Source organism: Ranitomeya imitator, chromosome 3 (assembly GCF_032444005.1).
Source record: "Ranitomeya imitator isolate aRanImi1 chromosome 3, aRanImi1.pri, whole genome shotgun sequence".
Lineage (NCBI taxonomy): Eukaryota > Metazoa > Chordata > Amphibia > Anura > Dendrobatidae > Ranitomeya > Ranitomeya imitator.
Genome location: NC_091284.1, coordinates 651,136,033 through 651,155,568, shown reverse-complemented (window position 1 = coordinate 651,155,568; position 19,536 = coordinate 651,136,033). Strand labels below are relative to the sequence as shown.

At 43.5% G+C, this 19,536-nt stretch overlaps 1 protein-coding gene across 1 annotated transcript in view; it reads left to right on the top strand.

Annotated features, from left to right (window-relative positions):
• The window catches only part of VWA8 (von Willebrand factor A domain containing 8), a 616,504-nt gene that overhangs the window by 552,092 nt on the left and 44,876 nt on the right, over positions 1-19,536 (top strand). The window contains exons 40-41 of the mRNA XM_069758217.1: positions 783-939; positions 4,266-4,374. Of these exons, the coding sequence (XP_069614318.1) occupies positions 783-939; positions 4,266-4,374 (266 nt within the window). The remainder of the gene's footprint in view (positions 1-782; positions 940-4,265; positions 4,375-19,536) is intronic.

Genomic DNA, 19,536 nt, shown 5'->3' with positions numbered 1-19,536 from the left:
AAAGCTTCAAAGGTTTTGAGGTCTTCTTTAGAACATCCAGCCATCACTCTGCCGTGGGCCTCAGAGGTCGGAGAGCTTGGACAAGGAATCTGTCTACTACATCTGAGAGGTTTTCATCATTCCAATACAACCATCTATTATGACACCTATGTGAACTTTTGAGGAAAACATGACAGTCCTACCTAGCAATTCCCTAGAATTTGTGTTGACACATGCTTATTATTAGTGTTCACGTTGTGAGGGTCAAAGGAAAGGTCAAGAATTAATTTTATTCAGGATTCCTCCTGTTTCCCTTCACCAAGGTGCAGATAGTGTGCAGCCTACAGATTCATGGCACATGGCTGTCAATCATTTACTGTGCTCTATCATTTTACACATGTATGCCATGTAGGATAATGCACCCGCCTGTGGGTATAACATAATTGTTTGGCTTCACACACGTGAAAAGATAACATGTTCATGTACAGCTAATGCTTTCCTGTAGAAGACAGGCAGAAACTAATGCTTGTCATTATATAAGAGAGTGTCTGACATCAGCAGAACTTTTGTTATCATCAATAAGAAATAAAGAAGAAATAATCGTTCCCCATATTTATCCCATATTATTCTATGCTCATGTGATTATCCGAGAGATGTTTCACTCTATAAAACAATATATCATTATTATTGTCCTGGACCCCCAAACCCTAGTAGAGATGATTGTGAAAGCCTGAAATCTTATCCTTATGAAATTAAGTAAAGTAATTGTAATCAAAAGAATGAAAATTGATATTATTTCCCAGGTGGCAGGGACACTGCCGGATTGGGTGGAAAGGGAGGTCCGTATCGTCTGGATGCAGGACACAAAGTCTACCAGGTGTCACAAGCTGAAAAAGATGCTGTCCCCGAGGAAGTAAAGCGAGCGGCAAGAGAAATGGCAGAGAAAGCCTTTAAACAAAGGTAACATATGCCCTGGTGATGACATAAATGAGGACCTGTCACCTCTCATGACCCATCTGTTCTAGACAATACACGCATTCCCCATGAGACTACAATTCGGAGGCATCTTTTAGAACTCTGTATTTTGATGATCATCTGCTCTTCCTCCAGGGAATGTGGGAATAAATTGACAACTAGATGTTTTTATTCTTTTTGTCAGTTGGATGTGTGCCTATTGTGTGCCTAAATGTGGACAGTATCTGCACAAACTCAACCGCCAATGTGTTTGAATGGAATCTTTTATGTCCCATTCACATAATCTGTGTGAAATGTAGTGCTTGCTCCTTATTAAAGCAGATTTTGCATCTAGTCTTTTATTCTAGCATTTGAGAAACATATGAAAACATGTTGTCTGTGTATTTCAGAAGATTTGCCATTCTTTCTTCTTTGTCCTGCTCACAATCTTCTATTTTCTTGTAAGTCAATTGTTTGCAGCAGGAGCTTCCCCCATATGCTTTCAGGAGGGCACAAAGGTTATTAAAAAGAACATGTCAGCTCCTTCGTGATGCCGTTTTTGAAAAGTACACATGAGAATAAGCAACTTTGTAATATATATCAAAGAAATCTGCTTCTTTATCTGTCGAGACTTATTATTTCTTTTCAAAATTTTCAATTCATGGGTAATAACTGTATTCGGTGAAGATAGATTGTGTCAAGGGGTTAAATCTAATAAATTTAAATAATATAAATAGTACACATTTAAATAGTCAACATTTTGTAAATACCTTTATTTAGTAAAAAAAAGTATCCTTTACCTACTGCACTCTGTAAGAATTCCAAAGATGGCAGCTACCATCAATCCCAACCCATCCTAGATTTCAGAGGACATGCAGTAGGACGGGCTGCGTGAAGAACATCTGCTTAAGACAGAGGTAACGCCAGAGCAGCGTCCATCCGTATGGTCCATCGGCCATCGTGAACGCACATTCCCTCGTTCAGTCAACCTCACAGGACACTGAGTGGAGCTGAGCTGGACTAAAGAAGAAGATAAATATGTTTCTTTAGCTGACCGAAAATGAATATTAATGTCCGGAAGCATGACCATTTTGGTGCTTCTGAAATTTAGGACGGGTTGTGATTGTCAGGATTTTGAAGATGACAACTGCCATCAGAGTGCTGTAAATATGGCATACCTTTTTGCCATTTAAAAGTATTTAGAAAAATGTTTAATATTTACATGGGTATTATTGTATTAATGTCTTACATTTCTCAGAGAACCCCCTTACTGAGATAGGAGATGTCAGTTGCTACTAATAAGATTTGTATATAAAATCCTATCGGGAGCACCTGTCATCTTCTATCTCCGTAATGTAACAATGTGTCTTCACTAGCTACAGATTTTACCTGTGAACTATGCAAATTCCCTCTTCGGAGAGGAAGAGGCCTTGAACTCTGCTTCGAAACAGTGTCTACAAATTGAGATTCTGGTTTGGCTTTTATCCTAAAGGTACCTTCACACTGAACGATATCGCTAGCAATCCGTGACGTTGCAGCATCCTGGCTAGCGATATCGTTCAGTTTGACACGCAGCAGCAATCAGCATCCTGCTGGTCGGCGCAGAAAGTCCAGAACTTTATTTCGTCGCTGGACTTCCCGCAGACATCGCTGAATCGGCGTGTGTGACGCCGATTCAGCGATGTCTTCACTGGTAACCAGGGTAAACATCGGGTTACTAAGCGCAGGGCCGCGCTTAGTAACCCGATGTTTACCCTGGTTACCAGCGTAAACGTAAAAAAAACCAAACACTACATACTTACCTTCCGCTGTCTGTCCTCCGGCGCTGTGCTTCTCTGCACTGTGAGCGCCGGCCAGCCGGAAAGCAGAGCACAGCGGTGACGTCACCGCTGTGCTTTCCGGCTGGCGCTCAGAGTTAGTGCAGAGAAGCACAGCGCCGGGGGACAGACAGCGGAAGGTAAGTATGTAGTGTTTTTTTTTTTACGTTTACGCTGGTAACCAGGGTACACATCGGGTTACTAAGCGCGGCCCTGCGCTTAGTAACCCGATGTTTACCTTGGTTACCAGGGAACCGGCATCGTTGGTTGCTGGAGAGCTGTCTGTGTGACAGCTCTCCAGCGACCACACAGCGATGGTACCTTAAGTCATATAGCAAGACTCGTTAAAGGGTCAATATTGACTTCTAGGATTGCTACTTCTAGTAGGCGGCACTAGAGTTCAAGTCCTCTTCCTCTTTGAAGAGGCAATTTGCATATTTAATTTCCCATGACTATAATTCTCAGTCTGACATGCCAGGCTAGGCATGTCACTCTCCACACAGAGAACCGTTACCCCTAAGGGTACCGTCACACTATACCATTTCGATCGCTACGACGGTACGATTCGTGACGTTCCAGCGATATCGTTATGATATCGCTGTGTCTGACACGCAGCAGCGATCAGGGATCCTGCTGAGAATCGTACGTCGTAGCAGATCGTTTAGAACTTTCTTTCATCGCTGGATCTCCCGCTGTCATCGCTAGATCGGTGTGTGTGACACCGATCTAGCGATCTAGCGATGCGATCCAGCGATGCGTTCGCTTGTAACCAGGGTAAACATCGGGTAACTAAGCGCAGGACCGCGCTTAGTAACCCGATGTTTACCCGGGTTACAAGCGTAAAACTAAAAAAAAAACAAACAGCACATACTTACATTCTGGTGTCCGTCAGGTCCCTTGCCGTCTGCTTCCCGCACTGTGACTGCCGGCCGTAAAGTGAAAGCAGAGCACAGCGGCTGTGCTTTCACTTTCACTTTACGGCCGGCAGTCAGTGAGTGCGGGAAGCAGACGGCAAGGGACCTGACGGACACCAGAATGTAAGTATGTGCTGTTTGTTTTTTTTTAGTTTAACGCTTGTAACCAGGGTAAACATCGGGTTACTAAGCGCGGTCCTGCGCTTAGTTACCCGATGTTTACCCTGGTTACCCAGGGACCTCGGCATCGTTGGTCGCTGGAGAGCTGTCTGTGTGACAGCTCCCCAGCGACCACACTACGATTTACCTACGATCACGGCCAGGTCATATCGCTGGTCGTGATCGTAGGGAAATCGTATAGTGTGACGGTACCCTTAGATTCCACCTGTGAATTTCGAGAATTAATGATCAGTCCTGGTGGAGAAAGAAGCAGATTTCTTTAATAAAGATATATTACAACTTTTGTTTTTTTCACATGCACTTTTGATTTATGAGATAAACATTAAAACAATGGGTGCTCTTTATGTTTATATTCTGTTTGTTTCTGTTTCTTGTCTGTACATTTTTGTATTAAATAAAACATTTTCTGTGTATAATATAGGTTGAAGGAAATTCAAATGAGTGAGTATGATGCTGCTACATATGAGCGTTTCTCAGGAGCTGTGCGCAGACAAGTTCAGTCTCTTCGGGTTATCCTGGATAGTCTACAGGTAATCTGATGCTTGAGATGAAGGATAAAGGAAATTGCTTTGGATACTGAATATTGCCTGGGGTCATTTATCTGCCATATGTACGTCAAAAGAATGTGCAACTAATATACTTAATGCATTACCTGATCAGTGCTATGGTGCAACAACAATGCATTAGTGCATTTACCAAGACGACACCAGAATCTATCGATAATTGTGACCCCCAAATATGTCATATTTCAGAAATAAATACACTGGGACCTGTATAAGATGCCTTTGAAGGGTTAAAGTAGTTTGCAATAATAACTTTTATACAGGCACAGCGCTGTATTCTCTCAAACCAGTATAAGCCTTAATATACATTATTATGTATTTTACTTGCTTGCCTTTTGCAGCCAGTTCAGTGTTGACATTTAGAGTCTTGCTTAGAACTTAAACATCTTACTGTTACTTCAAAAGGGAATGTATCAGCAAAAAATTACCTGTTGAATCAGTTTTCGTGTTAAATAGATTTTTATATTTTTCAATACTCTAAATCACTATCTATATACCTATATACAAAAACTTGCAATTTTCACACTAGCCACTTTATCTATTAGACTCATACTTCCTGTCTTGTACAAATGACTTCTCAGAAGTCTCATTATCATCACATACATAATTACAATGAAAGTTAACACCTCTATATACAGTAGATAACACAAGATTCTCTATTCACAGTAGATTATAGTCATAGCTGATTTGCTCCCCCTCCCATTCCAATGACTTTTGCCCAGATCAGACCATGCCTAGAAAATCCTGTACAAGTCAAAGATTCAGAGACAGTCTTTTGCAATCAATAGGTCATTTTCTGATTATTCATTCCCTTTAAGTGTGCCATGCTGCTTGAGGAGTAAAGGTACCTTCACATTAAGCGACGCTGCAGCGATACCGACAACGATCCGGATCGCTGCAGCGTCGCTGTTTGGTCGCTGGAGAGCGGTCTGTGTGACTGTACTGTCTGTGAGCACAGCGGCCGGAAAGCAGAGCGGTGACGTCACCGCTCTGCTTTCCGGCTGACCGATGCTCACAGCCAGTACAGGAGGAGTGCAGAGCACAGCGCTGGAGGACAGACGGCTGTAGGTAAGTATGTAGTGTTTGTTTTTTTTTACTTTTAGGATGGTAACCAGGGTAAACATCGGGTTACTAAGCGCGGCCCTGCGCTTAGTTACCCGATGTTTACCCTGGTTACCAGTGAAGACATCGCTGGATCGGTGTCACACACACGCCGATCCAGCGATGTCAGCAGGAGTCCAGCGACGAAATAAAGTTCTGGACTTTATTCAGCGACCAACGATCTCCCAGCAGGGGCCTGATCGTTGGTCGCTGTCACACATAACGATTTCATTAACGATATCGTTGCTACGTCACAAAAAGCAACGATATCGTTAACAATATCGTTATGTGTGACAGTACCTTAAGGCTGATCAAACTTTGCAGACTGCTGTTGGCTGAATATTATGTTCAGCTGACAGTTATTCCCTATGGCCAACATTCATATGCGTGCTTGTCTCTTATGAGCATGCATGTGTTCTCAAAAGGTAGAGGGGATTAAACCACTACCAGACCTGTATGTCTTGACCTCTCACGTTGGGACACCCCGATACATATTATATGATCAACTGATCCCCCCAAAATCAGTAGATTAAGTTGACATTGATCTAATTTGTACTGCCATATATAACTTAAATATATAGTTATATATATATATATATATATATATATATATATATATATATATATATATATATATATATATATACAGTACATAGAGTATATATATTTATATATATACAGTGGGGCAAAAAAGTATGTAGTCAGTCAGCAATAGTGCAAGTTCCACCACTTAAAAAGATGAGAGGCATCTGTAATTTACATCATAGGTAGACCTCAACTATGGGAGACAAACTGAGAAAAAAAAATCCAGAAAATCACATTGTCTGTTTTTTTAACATTTTATTTGCATATTATGGTGGAAAATAAGTATTTGGTCAGAAACAAAATTTCATCTCAATACTTTGTAATATATCCTTTGTTGGCAATGACAGAGGTCAAACGTTTTCTGTAAGTCTTCACAAGGTTGCCACACACTGTTGTTGGTATGTTGGCCCATTCCTCCATGCAGATCTTCTCTAGAGCAGTGATGTTTTTGGCTTTTCGCTTGGCAACACGGACTTTCAACTCCCTCCAAAGGTTTTCTATAGGGTTGAGATCTGGAGACTGGCTAGGCCACTCCAGGACCTTGAAATGCTTCTTACGAAGCCACTCCTTCGTTGCCCTGGCGGTGTGCTTTGGATCATTGTCATGTTGAAAGACCCAGCCACGTTTCATCTTCAATGCCCTTGCTGATGGAAGGAGGTTTGCACTCAAAATCTCACGATACATGGCCCCATTCATTCTTTCATGTACCCGGATCAGTCGTCCTGGCCCCTTTGCAGAGAAACAGCCCCAAAGCATGATGTTTCCACCACCATGCTTTACAGTAGGTATGGTGTTTGATGGATGCAACTCAGTATTCTTTTTCCTCCAAACACGACAAGTTGTGTTTCTACCAAACAGTTCCAGTTTGGTTTCATCAGACCATAGGACATTCTCCCAAAACTCCTCTGGATCATCCAAATGCTCTCTAGCAAACTTCAGACGGGCCCGGACATGTACTGGCTTAAGCAGTGGGACACGTCTGGCACTGCAGGATCTGAGTCCATGGTGGCGTAGTGTGTTACTTATGGTAGGCCTTGTTACATTGGTCCCAGCTCTCTGCAGTTCATTCACTAGGTCCCCCCGCGTGGTTCTGGGATTTTTGCTCACCGTTCTTGTGATCATTCTGACCCCACGGGGTGGGATTTTGCGTGGAGCCCCAGATCGAGGGAGATTATCAGTCGTCTTGTATGTCTTCCATTTTCTAATTATTGCTCCCACTGTTGATTTCTTCACTCCAAGCTTATTGGCTATTGCAGATTCAGTCTTCCCAGCCTGGTGCAGGGCTACAATTTTGTTTCTGGTGTCCTTTGACAGCTCTTTGGTCTTCACCAGAGTGGAGTTTGGAGTCAGACTGTTTGAGGGTGTGCACAGGTATCTTTTTATACTGATAACAAGTTTAAACAGGTGCCATTACTACAGGTAATGAGTGGAGGAAAGAGGAGACTCTTAAAGAAGAAGTTACAGGTCTGTGAGAGCCAGAAATCTTGATTGTTTGTTTCTGACCAAATACTTATTTTCCACCATAATATGCAAATAAAATGATAAAAAAACAGACAATGTGATTTTCTGGATTTTTTTTTCTCAGTTTGTCTCCCATAGTTGAGGTCTACCTATGATGTAAATTACAGACGCCTCTCATCTTTTTAAGTGGTGGAACTTGCACTATTGCTGACTGACTAAATACTTTTTTGCCCCACTGTATATATGTGACTGCAGACTTGTGAGTCCTCACTACACGCTGTGCGCTGTGAAGATTCTCCACTGCTGACGCTGGGAGAGGAGGGGGCATGACTGCAAGTATGTGATTTGCATACATGCGGTTACATTCCGATTAGACTGTATCCAGCCTTGGTCTATTGTATTGAGCGAGGCAGGATACAGTCTAGTCGGAAGTATGCAATGTGGGTGCAGGATTGTCACTTACATCCAGGACATGTAGCCTGGTGAGGCCAAAAAGGTCTTGTTTTTTCATATGAAAAGACCAGCGCTATTAGTGAATAGTGATAGCTGAGGCCCATGTTGGAGGTTTTGCATTTAAACCCTCAAGCTACAAGTTACACCACTGATAAGTTGTATGCCTGAAAATTACCCCAAACACTCCAGCATTTCTTTGGTCAATTTGATTGAGTTTTACTTCTTCCCGTAATTTAATGTACATTTCATCTACTAGGGCCCAACCAAAGATTATAGTAGTTATGAAAATAGAGAAGTTCTGTTATAAGCCACTTGGGAGTCTGCATAAGAAACTGACCAGAAAATTTTCTTTGCTTTCTGGTCCAAATGGAGTAAAAAACAGCTAAAATCTAGATGAGAGTTCTCGTATTATGCACAGAGGGCAGGGAGATGATTAAACTTAAAGGGGTTGTCTGCTCTTAAACTACAAGTCTTCAGTCACTCTATGTGACTGGACACTTGTGAATACTCACATTGCGAGGATTGTCCTGTGCTGGTGCCAGGAAATGCGACTGCAAGTTTTTGATTTGCAAACTTATGGCCACTTGCCCACTAGATGGGCACTGCCTCCTTCAATCCAGCTGTATTGAGTGAGGCCAGAAGCAGTCTAGTCGGAATGTGTCCCGCAGTTTGCAAATCACAAACTTGCAGTCACATTATCTCCTGCTCCCGGCATTGGAGAATCCTCACAGTGTGCGCGATTTAAGGATTCACAAACCTGCAGTCACATACAATGACTGCAGACTTGTAGTTTAAGACCGGACAACCCGTTTAAGATTATTACAAAACGAGCCCAAATTGAAAAATACGCTTCCAAAATTCTCCACCATGCTCACAACCTCAGTGGGGGGAGCTTACTGAGGAGAATATCTCTCACAATTACATATAGAACACTCCCGCAATTGATATCATAGAGAAGAAAAACGGAGTATATGTCCATAAAAACATTACAAGTTTATTGATTACAAAAATTACAACAATCAATATATCTTAACAAATATAGTCCAACCACAAGTTATTGCAAGCAAAGAGAAGGTGAAGGTAGCACAGATCGAAAACACAGCGTGGAAAAATATGATGCCATTGTTATCATTCTAAAGTGCATAGTGCAAAGAGTAAACAGGTATAGGACCAAAGTATATAGGGTCTGTATAGATTATAAGAGGTCCGTGTGGTGAGGTCCCTGAGCCCTGCGCACAGGCTCCGATCAATAACTAGGTAGGTAGTCAGAAGGGAAAACCCACCCCAAGTCCTTACCCATATAGTGGCAAACAGAGGAGATCCACGCCGTGGCCCCAACGCGCGTTTCGTGTCAGCTTCGTCAGGGGTCTCCTCTGTTTGCCACTATATGGGTAAGGACATGGGGTGGGTTTTCCCTTCTGACTACCTACCTAGTGCGCAGGGCTCAGGGACCTCACCACACGGACCCCTTATAATCTATACAGACCCTATATACTTTGGTCCTATACCTGTTTACTCTTTGCACTATGCACTTTAGAATGATAACAATGGCATCATGTTTTTCCACGCTGTGTTTTTGATCTGTGCTACCTTCACCTTCTCTTTGCTTGCAATAAATAAAAGGGGTGTCATTTTGGCAGCTTCTGTGCATCCCAGTAACATACTTACTTTCTTTCATGTTGAGAACCCATCGGTGGAATTGATCAAACCTGGCATTTTATACACCAGTCTTGAAACATAAGTATGTTGGAGTAGGTTGTTGCAAATGAATTTATTTGGACAATTGTGGGCTGCTTGTGTGTAAGGAAATTGATTGAATGAAGCTAGGACCTTGTCATAGATTTCAGATAAATTGTACCTCAGTTTTCTGGACTACATGATAGTATATTTGTTGTGCTGTTGTTGACCATGCCCCCTTGGGGGAAAAAAGTTGCAAAATAAAATTTGTAGTAAAAAAAAAAAAAGATTCCGGTGCTCCCACCCAACTAAGTGCACAACTGCTGCAAAAAAAGATATCTGCTTAAAATTAGCCTAATTAGAAAGAATGCAAATTAATAGCTATTATGCAAATTGCACTGCTTGCCACTATCACAATTTATAATCAGGTATACAAATCTATGAATAATGAGATCGGAAGATAACATTTTTGGACCGATTTATGAAGTCTGGCTTAGCGCACAGTCAGATTACGCCAGTCTTGCAGGACTAGAAGGTGCCGAATTCATTAAGAAGCATACACCTCTTAATAAATCTGGCACCTCTCCTAAGTGGCGTGTGTCTCCATGAGTTATACCAGATATAGTACTCCAGACTGGAGCAGAATATCTAGGGTGCAAAGGTGCAAAAAAGCAGCAATTTTGATAAATTTATTGGGTGGGTGTGACCATGTCCCCGCCTCTGTCAGAGCTCTGCACATTTTGGCAGAACTCATTCAAACTGAAAATACCAAAAGTTGTAAAATTTCTAGGCAACTCCTTATTGTGCAAAATTGGATAATTTTACAAATCTTTTAAAGTAGGATTGATAAATCAGCCCATTTGTGTAGTACAATAAAGAAAATGTAGAGGAAAAAGAGCAGCCCTCTAAAACAAATAATGTACAGTACAGATCAAAAGTTTGGACACACCTTCTCATTTAAAGATTTTTCTGTATTTTTAGGAATTTGAAAATTGTACATTCACACTGAAGGCATCAAAACTATTAATTAACACATGTGGAATTATATACTTAACAAAAAAGTGTGAAACAACTGAAATTAATAATAATAATCTTTATTTTTATATAGCGCTAACATATTCCGCAGCGCTTTACAGGTTGCACACATTATCGTTGCTGTCCCCGTTGGGACTCACAATCTAAATTCCCTATCAGTATGTCTTTGGAATGTGAAAATTATGTCTTATATTCTAGGTTCTTCAAAGTAGCCACCTTTTGCTTTGATGACTGTTTTGCACACTCTTGATGATCTTAAAGAGGTAGTCACCGGGAATGGTCTTCCAACAATCTTGAAGGAGTTCCCATAGATGCTTAGCACTTGTTGGCCTTTTGCCTTCACTCTGTAGTCCAGCTCACCCCAAACCATCTTGATTGGGTTCAGGTCTGGTGAGTGTGGAGGCCAGGTCATCTGGCGTAGCACCCCATCACTCTCCTTCTTGGTCAAATAGCCCTTACACGTGGGGTCCCCCTATAAAATCGAACCAGCAAAGGCTAGGCAGACAGCTGCAGGCTGATATTAATAGCCTGGGAAGTGGCCAATTCTGGCACTTAGCCTTGCTGTTCCCACTTGTTCTGTAGCGGTGGCAAGGGTGGTAATATTTATGGGGTTGATGTCACCTTTGTATTGTCCGTTGACATCAAGCCCATGGATTAGTAATGGAGAAGCATCAATAAGACACCTATCCATTACTATCCCCATAGTTATTTGGTAAATAAAGACACAGCCAGAATAAAGTCCTGTATTTGAAATAATCATACACACTCCTTTATTGAATCTTAATTTACCATACTTACTGCATTGCCTAATCCCCAAATCCCTCGATCTCCTGCAACAAAAATATAATAATAAACCAACATAAATACTTCCTGTCCACCATAGTCCAATATCGAGTGTCCCATGACGATCTCACGTGTAGAACAGTCACATTGATAGATATGACCGCTCTACCCAGCCTCCGGTGATACACTGACAGGAGATAATTGCTGCTACATTGTATCACTAAGAGTTCATCGGAGTTCATGCTCTCACTTACGGCACTACCGCTGTGTAAGTATTTTCTCACAAAGCGATGCTGCAAGTGACAGCACAAACTCTGATGAACTCTCACGGCGGTGCAGTGATACACTGGGAGAGCGAATAGCTTCTGTCAGTGTATCGTTGGAGGCCGGGTAGAGTGGTCACATCTCCCGTTGTGACTGTTCTACACGTGAGATCGTCATGGGACACTCGTTATTAAATGGACTACGGCGGACAGGGAGTATATGTTGGTTTATTATTTTATTTTTGTTGCAGGAGACGCAGGCGTCGGGGATTAGGACACCCGCAGACAGACACAGACAGACCCGCACATATTCTCTGCTCACACATGGTCTCCGCCCACACATAGTCTCCGCCCACACATAGTCTCCGCCTACACACTCTTCCGCAGCATTTTTGGCACGCAAATCCGCAGCTAAGCCAATGTGTGCAGAAGCGCTGCAGATCCGCAAAAAGAATTGACATGCTGTGGAAAATAAAACACTGCGAATCAGTGCAGAATTTTCCGCAGTATATGCACAACAATTCTGTATTTCTATTGATTAACATCGCTTCAGCTACCCTTAGCAGGTTTGGTGCAATTCCGCGCTGAAAAAACGCTGCGGATCGGCAGCAAAATCTGCAATGTGTGCACATAGCCTTACTCCAAAAAGTAAGAATATTGAGGCAGCACTATAAATGAATTAGATAGGAAATAAGAGGATCTAGCAGTAAGATCACTTACCACATACATGGCCATGTAGCTCCATTGACACCTTTACAGTGGGTACAGAAAGTATTCAGACACCTTTAAATGTTTCAGTCTTTTTCATTGCAGCCATTTGGTAAATTCATTTTTTTTCCTCATTAACCCCTTCACCCCCGGAGCTTTTATCGTTTTCGTTTTTCGCTCCCCTTATTTCCAGAGCCATAACTTTTTTATTTTTCTCTCAATATAGTCATGTGAGGGCTTATTTTTGCGGGACAAGTTGTACTTTTGAACAACATCATTGGTTTTACCATGTCTTGTAACAGACAATGGGGAAAAAAAATACCAAGTGCGATGAAATTGCAAAAAAAAGTGCAATCCCACACTTGTTTTTTGTTTGGCTTTTGTGCTAGGTTCACTAAATGCTAAAGCCTGCTATTATGATTCTCCAGGTCATTACGAGTTCATAGGCACCAAACATGTCTAGGTTCTTTTTTATCTAAATGGTAAAAAAAAATTCCAAAATTAAATTTTTTAAAATTGCGCAATTTTCCGATAACGGTAGCGTCTCCAATTTTCATGATCTGGGGTCAGGTGAGGGCTTATTTTTTGCGTGCCGAGCTAATGTTTTTAATGATCCATTTTGGTGCAGATCCGTTCGTTTGATCGCCCGTTATTGCATTTTAATGCAATGTTGCGATGACCAAAAAAACGTAATTTTGGCATTTTGATTTTTTTTCTCGCTACGCCATTTAGCGATCAGGTTAGTCCTTTGTTTTTATTGATAGATCAGGCAATTCTGAACGTGGCGATACCAAATATGTGTAGGTTTAATTTTTTTTATTGTTTTATTTTGATTGGGATGAAAGGGGGGTGATTTAAACATTTATATATTTTTTATACCATGTTTCAGTGTTGGGATTGTATTGGGCAGGTGATGAGCAGTGCCTGGTTTTCTCTCTCTACACAATTCACCAAAAAGGTCTATCTTTGTTTCATCAGACCAGAGAATCTTTTTTCTCAGTCTGTGAGTCCTTCATATGTTTTTTTTTAGTAAACGCGGGCTTTCATATGTCTTGCACTGAGGAGAGGCTTCCGTCGGGCCACTCTGCCATAATGGCTGACTAGTGGAGGGCTGCAGTGATAGTTGACTTTGTGGAACTTTCTCCCATCTCCCTACTGCATCTCTGGAGCTCAGCCACAGTGATCTTGGGATTCTTCTTTACCTCTCTCACCAAGGCGCTTCTCCCACGATTGCTCAGTTTGGCTGGACATCCAGGTCTAGGAAGACTTCTGGTGGTCCAAACTTCTTCCATTTAAGAATTATGGAGGCCACTCTGCTCTTAGGAACCTTGAGTACTGCAGAAATTCTGCTGTAACCTGCTGTAACCTTGGCCAGATCTGTGCCTTGCCACAATTCTGTCTCTGAGCTCCTTGGCCAGTTCCTTTGACCTCATGATTCTCATTTGGTCTGCCATGCACTGTGAGCTGTGAGGTTTTATATAGACCGGTGTGTGCCTTTCCAAATCAGGTCCTATCAGTTTAATTAAACACAGCTGGACTCCAATAAAGGAGTAGAACCATCTCGAGGAGGATCACATGGAAATGGACAGCATGTGACTGAAATATAGGGGCAGCATGATGGCTAAGTGGTTAGCACTGCAGCCTTGCAGCGCTGGAGTCCTGGGTTCAAGCCCCACTAAGGACAACATCTGCAAAGAGTTTGTATGTTCTCCCTGTGTTTGCGTGGGTTTCCTCCAGGTACTCAGGTTTCCTCCCACACTCCAAATACATACTGATAGGGAATTTAGATTGCATGATAATGGGTGCAAAACTGTAAAGTGCTGCGGAATATGTTAGCGCTATATAAAAATAAAGATTATTATTATTAAATATGAGTGTCTGAGCAAAAGGGTCTGAATACGTATGACCATGTGATATTTCACTTTCTCTTTTTTAATAAGTTTGCAAAAATTTCTACCTTTCTGTTTTGTTTTTTTTCAGTCAAGTTGGGGTGCAGAGTGTACATTAGTGAGAAAAAAATGAACTTTTTTAAATTTACCAAATGGCTGCAATGAAACAGAGTGAAAAATGTAAGGGGGTCTGAATACTTTCCGTACCCACTGTATGTCTTCTATTTGTTGATGAAATTTGCCTTTCATGTTATGTGCTCTGAGCATAAAAAAAGCACTTAACAAGTCACCGCCACCTCAGCTTGTTCTCCAGTCCAGCATTAGCCCCTTTAGCTTGATTGATAGCTTATACTTTCAGATTTACTTGCTTGGTGTCACATAGACAGTGAGCTGTCAATCAAGCTAGAGAGGCTGGTGCTGGGCAGGGAACCAACCTGGGTTAAGTGCTGTGTCATGTCCAGGGCATTTAATTCCTCATTTACCCTTGAATTAAAATGCTTGGGGAGAGGTTGCTCTTTCCAACAGATTTCCTTTAATAGCTGAATGCAATGTTTCAGCTTGACACAGCCATTTTAAAGCAGTGAAAAATGTTGTTTAGCTGATTTAAAGAGTAATTCATTTGTGGTTCAATTATTCTTATTAAGCAACATCATAAAGGAAACATGCTAGAGATACAGTTAGTAGATAAACTGACAGGCAAAGCTGAAATGGTTAACAGTGTTCAAGTATTTTTATAAAACAAGAAGAATGGAGAAGGAAACTAAATTGAGAAGGAAAGATAAAGAAAAAAGTGGAGAAATGAGGGGGCGTTGGTCCAAACTTACAGTCTTGAATTAGTTTGGTTATCTCGCCAAGACAGGAATTCTTCAGATTACTTAGATAAAAACCAAAGGCTCCATGCTCTGAAAAACTGGTCAGTCCTGACATGGTCCCAGACGATAATCTGCTCCATCCTTGAAAGGTCCTAGGAGGTGTCCCAGCCACTCCCCAGGAGAGGGTACCTGCGAGGTTAAGAGTAATTATAGTTTTTATCAGTGGCATAACTACAAAGTTATGGGCCCCGGTGCGAACTTTCAAATGGGGCCCCCCCACCATGCCAAAATATTTTCCACCCAAATTCACATTTTCCCCTATTAATTTTGCACACTATAGCTTTATTGCAAAGTTCTATAGTGTGACCTCAGTTGCATAACTATCCAGTGCCCCATCCTGGCATATATTTGTCCCCCGTACTGCCATTGTTATGTAATGTATACAAGAAAATAAACCATTATACTCATCAGGGGCTAACATAGAAGTCATGGGGATCCATATGAGAAGTATAATGCACCCCCATAGTACTCCTTATAGTATAATACACTCCCCATAGTCCCCCATATAGTATTGTACACTCCTCCATATGGTATAATACACTCCTCCGTATATTAAAATACACTCCTCATAGTGCTCCATATAGCATAATACACTCTTTGTAGTGCTCCATATAGTATAATACACTGCTCAGTCCTCCATATAGTATAATACACCCATCATAGTCCTCCATATATTAAAATACACTGCTCAGTCCTCCATATAGTATAATACACTGCTCATAGTGCTCCATATAGTATAATGCACCCCTCATAGTCCTCAATATAGTATAATACACTCCTCAGTCCTCCATTTAGTATTATACACTCCACATAGTCCTCCATATATTAAAATACACTGCTCAGTCCACCATATAGTATAATACACTCCTCATAGTGCTCCATATAGTATAATGCACCGCCATCGTCATCCATGTTGTACAATTCACTTCCCATAGTATGATGGACCATAGTTCTTCATATAGTATAATATATTCCCCATAGTCCTCGATTCAGTATAATGCAGCCCACATATAGTATAATACAGCCACCCCACAGAGTATACTGCAGCCCTGCCATACAATACAATGTAACCCCCATAGAATATAATGCAGCCCCCCTCATAGTGTAATGCAGCCCCTCCATACAGGGGCAGTGAGAAAGACATGAGGAAATGGTGACTAGGGGGCAGGGGACAAGGACACAAGGGGGGTAGGGGAGACAGGCACAATGGTAACATAGGGGGGCTAGGGAGCAAGGAAGACAGGCACAAGGGGACACATGGGGGCTAGGAGGCAGGGGAGAAGGTTACAAGGGGACTAGTGGGCAAGGGAGACTGACACAAGGGGACAAGGGAGACTGGCACAAGGGGACACACAGGGACTAGTTGGCCAGGGAGACTGACAAGGGGACACACAGGGACTAATGGGCAAGGGAGACTGGCACACGGGGACAAGGGACACAAGCATAAGGGGACAAGGTAGACATGCGCAAGGGGACACACAGGGACTAGTGGACAAGGGACACTGACACAAGGCTACACACGGGGACAAGGGATAGAAGCACAAGGGGACTCATAGGGACTAAGAGGAAGGGGAGAAGGGCACAATGGAACACACGGGGACTAGGGTGCAAGGGAGACAGGCACAAGAGGACACAAGGGGACTCCGAGGGCAGAGTAGATAGGGACGCAAGGGCTACAAGGGGACAGAGGAAGATGGGGGAGGAGACTTGGGAGGAGGGAAGAAGGGGGCACAGGGATTACAAGGACAGGGTAGATGGAGAACACACGGTGAGAAAGGGGACAGGGGAGACTTGAGAGCAGGGCAGACGAGTCACATGGGGACAAGGGGCAGGGAATGCATGGGGGGTGCAGGAGGACTCAGGGCATGGGAGATGAGGAGCATTGGGAGACCAGGGGAGGAGGAACAAGGTGTGTACGGGGGGCCCGGAGGAGCACAATGACCTGAACCTGGGGACCTTCTAGGACATGGCGCACGGGACAGCAGGGAGGAAATGGGGCTGGTGTCACAGGGGGCCAGGGACGCTGGGGGCAGAGACGGCGACACACGTGCAGCAGACACACCTCACTTCCGCCGGTCCCGTACACCTCCATGTTCATCCCGTGATCCTCCATATGGCTGAGCCACTGCGGCATCCCCCTCCTGGGCGGCTTGGTCCACGTGCCCCCCACTAGCTCTGGAACCGCCTGTTCCCGGTCGCAGCAGCCGCCACAGGCTTTGCCAATATGGCGGCCACCATCACCTGTGCAGATGCTGCACTGCCTGGGCCCCACACACAGCGGGTGCACGATGAAGCGATGTCATCACCCACCCGCAGTGTCAGAGGCAGAGGGGAATGATGGGAGAGGGAGCATCAGCTGACGCTCTCTCCTCCATCATTGCTTTGAACTGTACCGGCATCATAAACACCGGTATAGTTCACTGCGGCGGCTACGACGGGGGGAGTCGGGTGCCTCTGACCTGTCGGGCCCCTGACTTGCCAGACTGTGGTAGTTACGCCCCTGCCTCACACACACTACAGATATCACACACACACACTTCAGATATCACACAGATATCACACACACACACACTACAGATATCACACACACACACACACACACTACATATATAACACACGCACTACAGATATCACACACACACACTACAGATATCTCACACACACTACAGATATCACACACACACACACACTACAGATATCACACACACACACACACACACACACTACATATATAACACACGCACTACAGATATCACTCACACACACACACACACACACACACACTACATATATAACACACACACACTATAGATATCACACACAAACACACCAGCTCATATACACATCTCACACTCCTCTCTGGTAAAGGGGAGGCTGATATTAACCTGCAGCTCCTCAGCTTCTCCTGCTTGCACACCGCTGTCATGTCCCGCACCTCCCCCGCTCTCCCCTTCAGTCCCGGGGCTCAGAGCAGGAGACTTTGTCACAGTCTCACAGTGCTGACTGGAGCTGCTTCCAAGTTCCTAAGGGTACCGTCACACTATACGATTTACCTACGATCACGACCAGCGATATGACCTGGCCGTGATCGTAGGTAAATCGTAGTGTGGTCGCTGAAGAGCTGTCACACAGACAGCTCTCCAGCGACCAACGATGCCGAGGTCCCTGGGTAACCAGGGTAAACATCGGGTAACTAAGTGCAGGAACGCGCTTAGTTACCCGATGTTTACCCTGGTTACAAGCGTTAAACTAAAAAAAAACAAACAGCACATACTTACATTCTGGTGTCCGTCAGGTCCCTTGCAGTCTGCTTCCCGCACTCAGTGACTGCCGGCCGTAAAGTGAAAGTGAAAGCACAGCCGCTGTGCTCTGCTTTCACTTTACGGCCGGCAGTCACAGTGCGGGAAGCAGACGGCAAGGGACCTGACGGACACCAGAATGTAAGTATGTGCTGTTTGTTTTTTTTTAGTTTAACGCTTGTAACCAGGGTAAACATCGGGTAACTAAGCGCGGTCCTGCGCTTAGTTACCCGATGTTTACCCTGGTTACAAGCGAACGCATCGCTGGATCGCATCGCTAGATCGCTAGATCGGTGTCACACACACCGATCTAGCGATGACAGCGGGAGATCCAGCGATGAAAGAAAGTTCTAAACGATCTGCTACGACGTACGATTCTCAGCAGGATCCCTGATCGCTGCTGCGTGTCAGACACAGCGATATCGTAACGATATCGCTGGAACGTCACGAATCGTACCGTCGTAGCGATCGAAATGTTATAGTGTGACGGTACCCTAACTCTCCCATACCCCGGCTGCCCCTCCCCCTAGATACGCCTCGGACTGTTGCCGTGCGGAAGACCCCTGACCTGCCGGGCCCCGTCGCAATGGCGACCGCTGCGACCGCGGTAGTTACGTCACTGGTTTTTATACTGCTGCCTGCGGGCCCTACTCTACTTTAACCTATTAAACATTTGTTAAAATATCCAGTACTCCTTTTACGTATATTTTTATTTAGTTTTTAATTTTTAAAATGACCAATAGTACCACGTGCAGGGGACAAATACCTTCACACCATGACCAGACCACATATTACCACCACATAGTGATCGAATAATACCACATACAAGAAACAAATACTGCCACACCATGGCCAGACCACATATTACCACCACATAGTGACCAATATTACCACATACAAGGGACAAATACCGCCACACCATGACCAGACCACATATTGCCACCATAGTGATCGAATAATATCACATACAAGGTACAAATACCGCCACACAATGACCAGACTA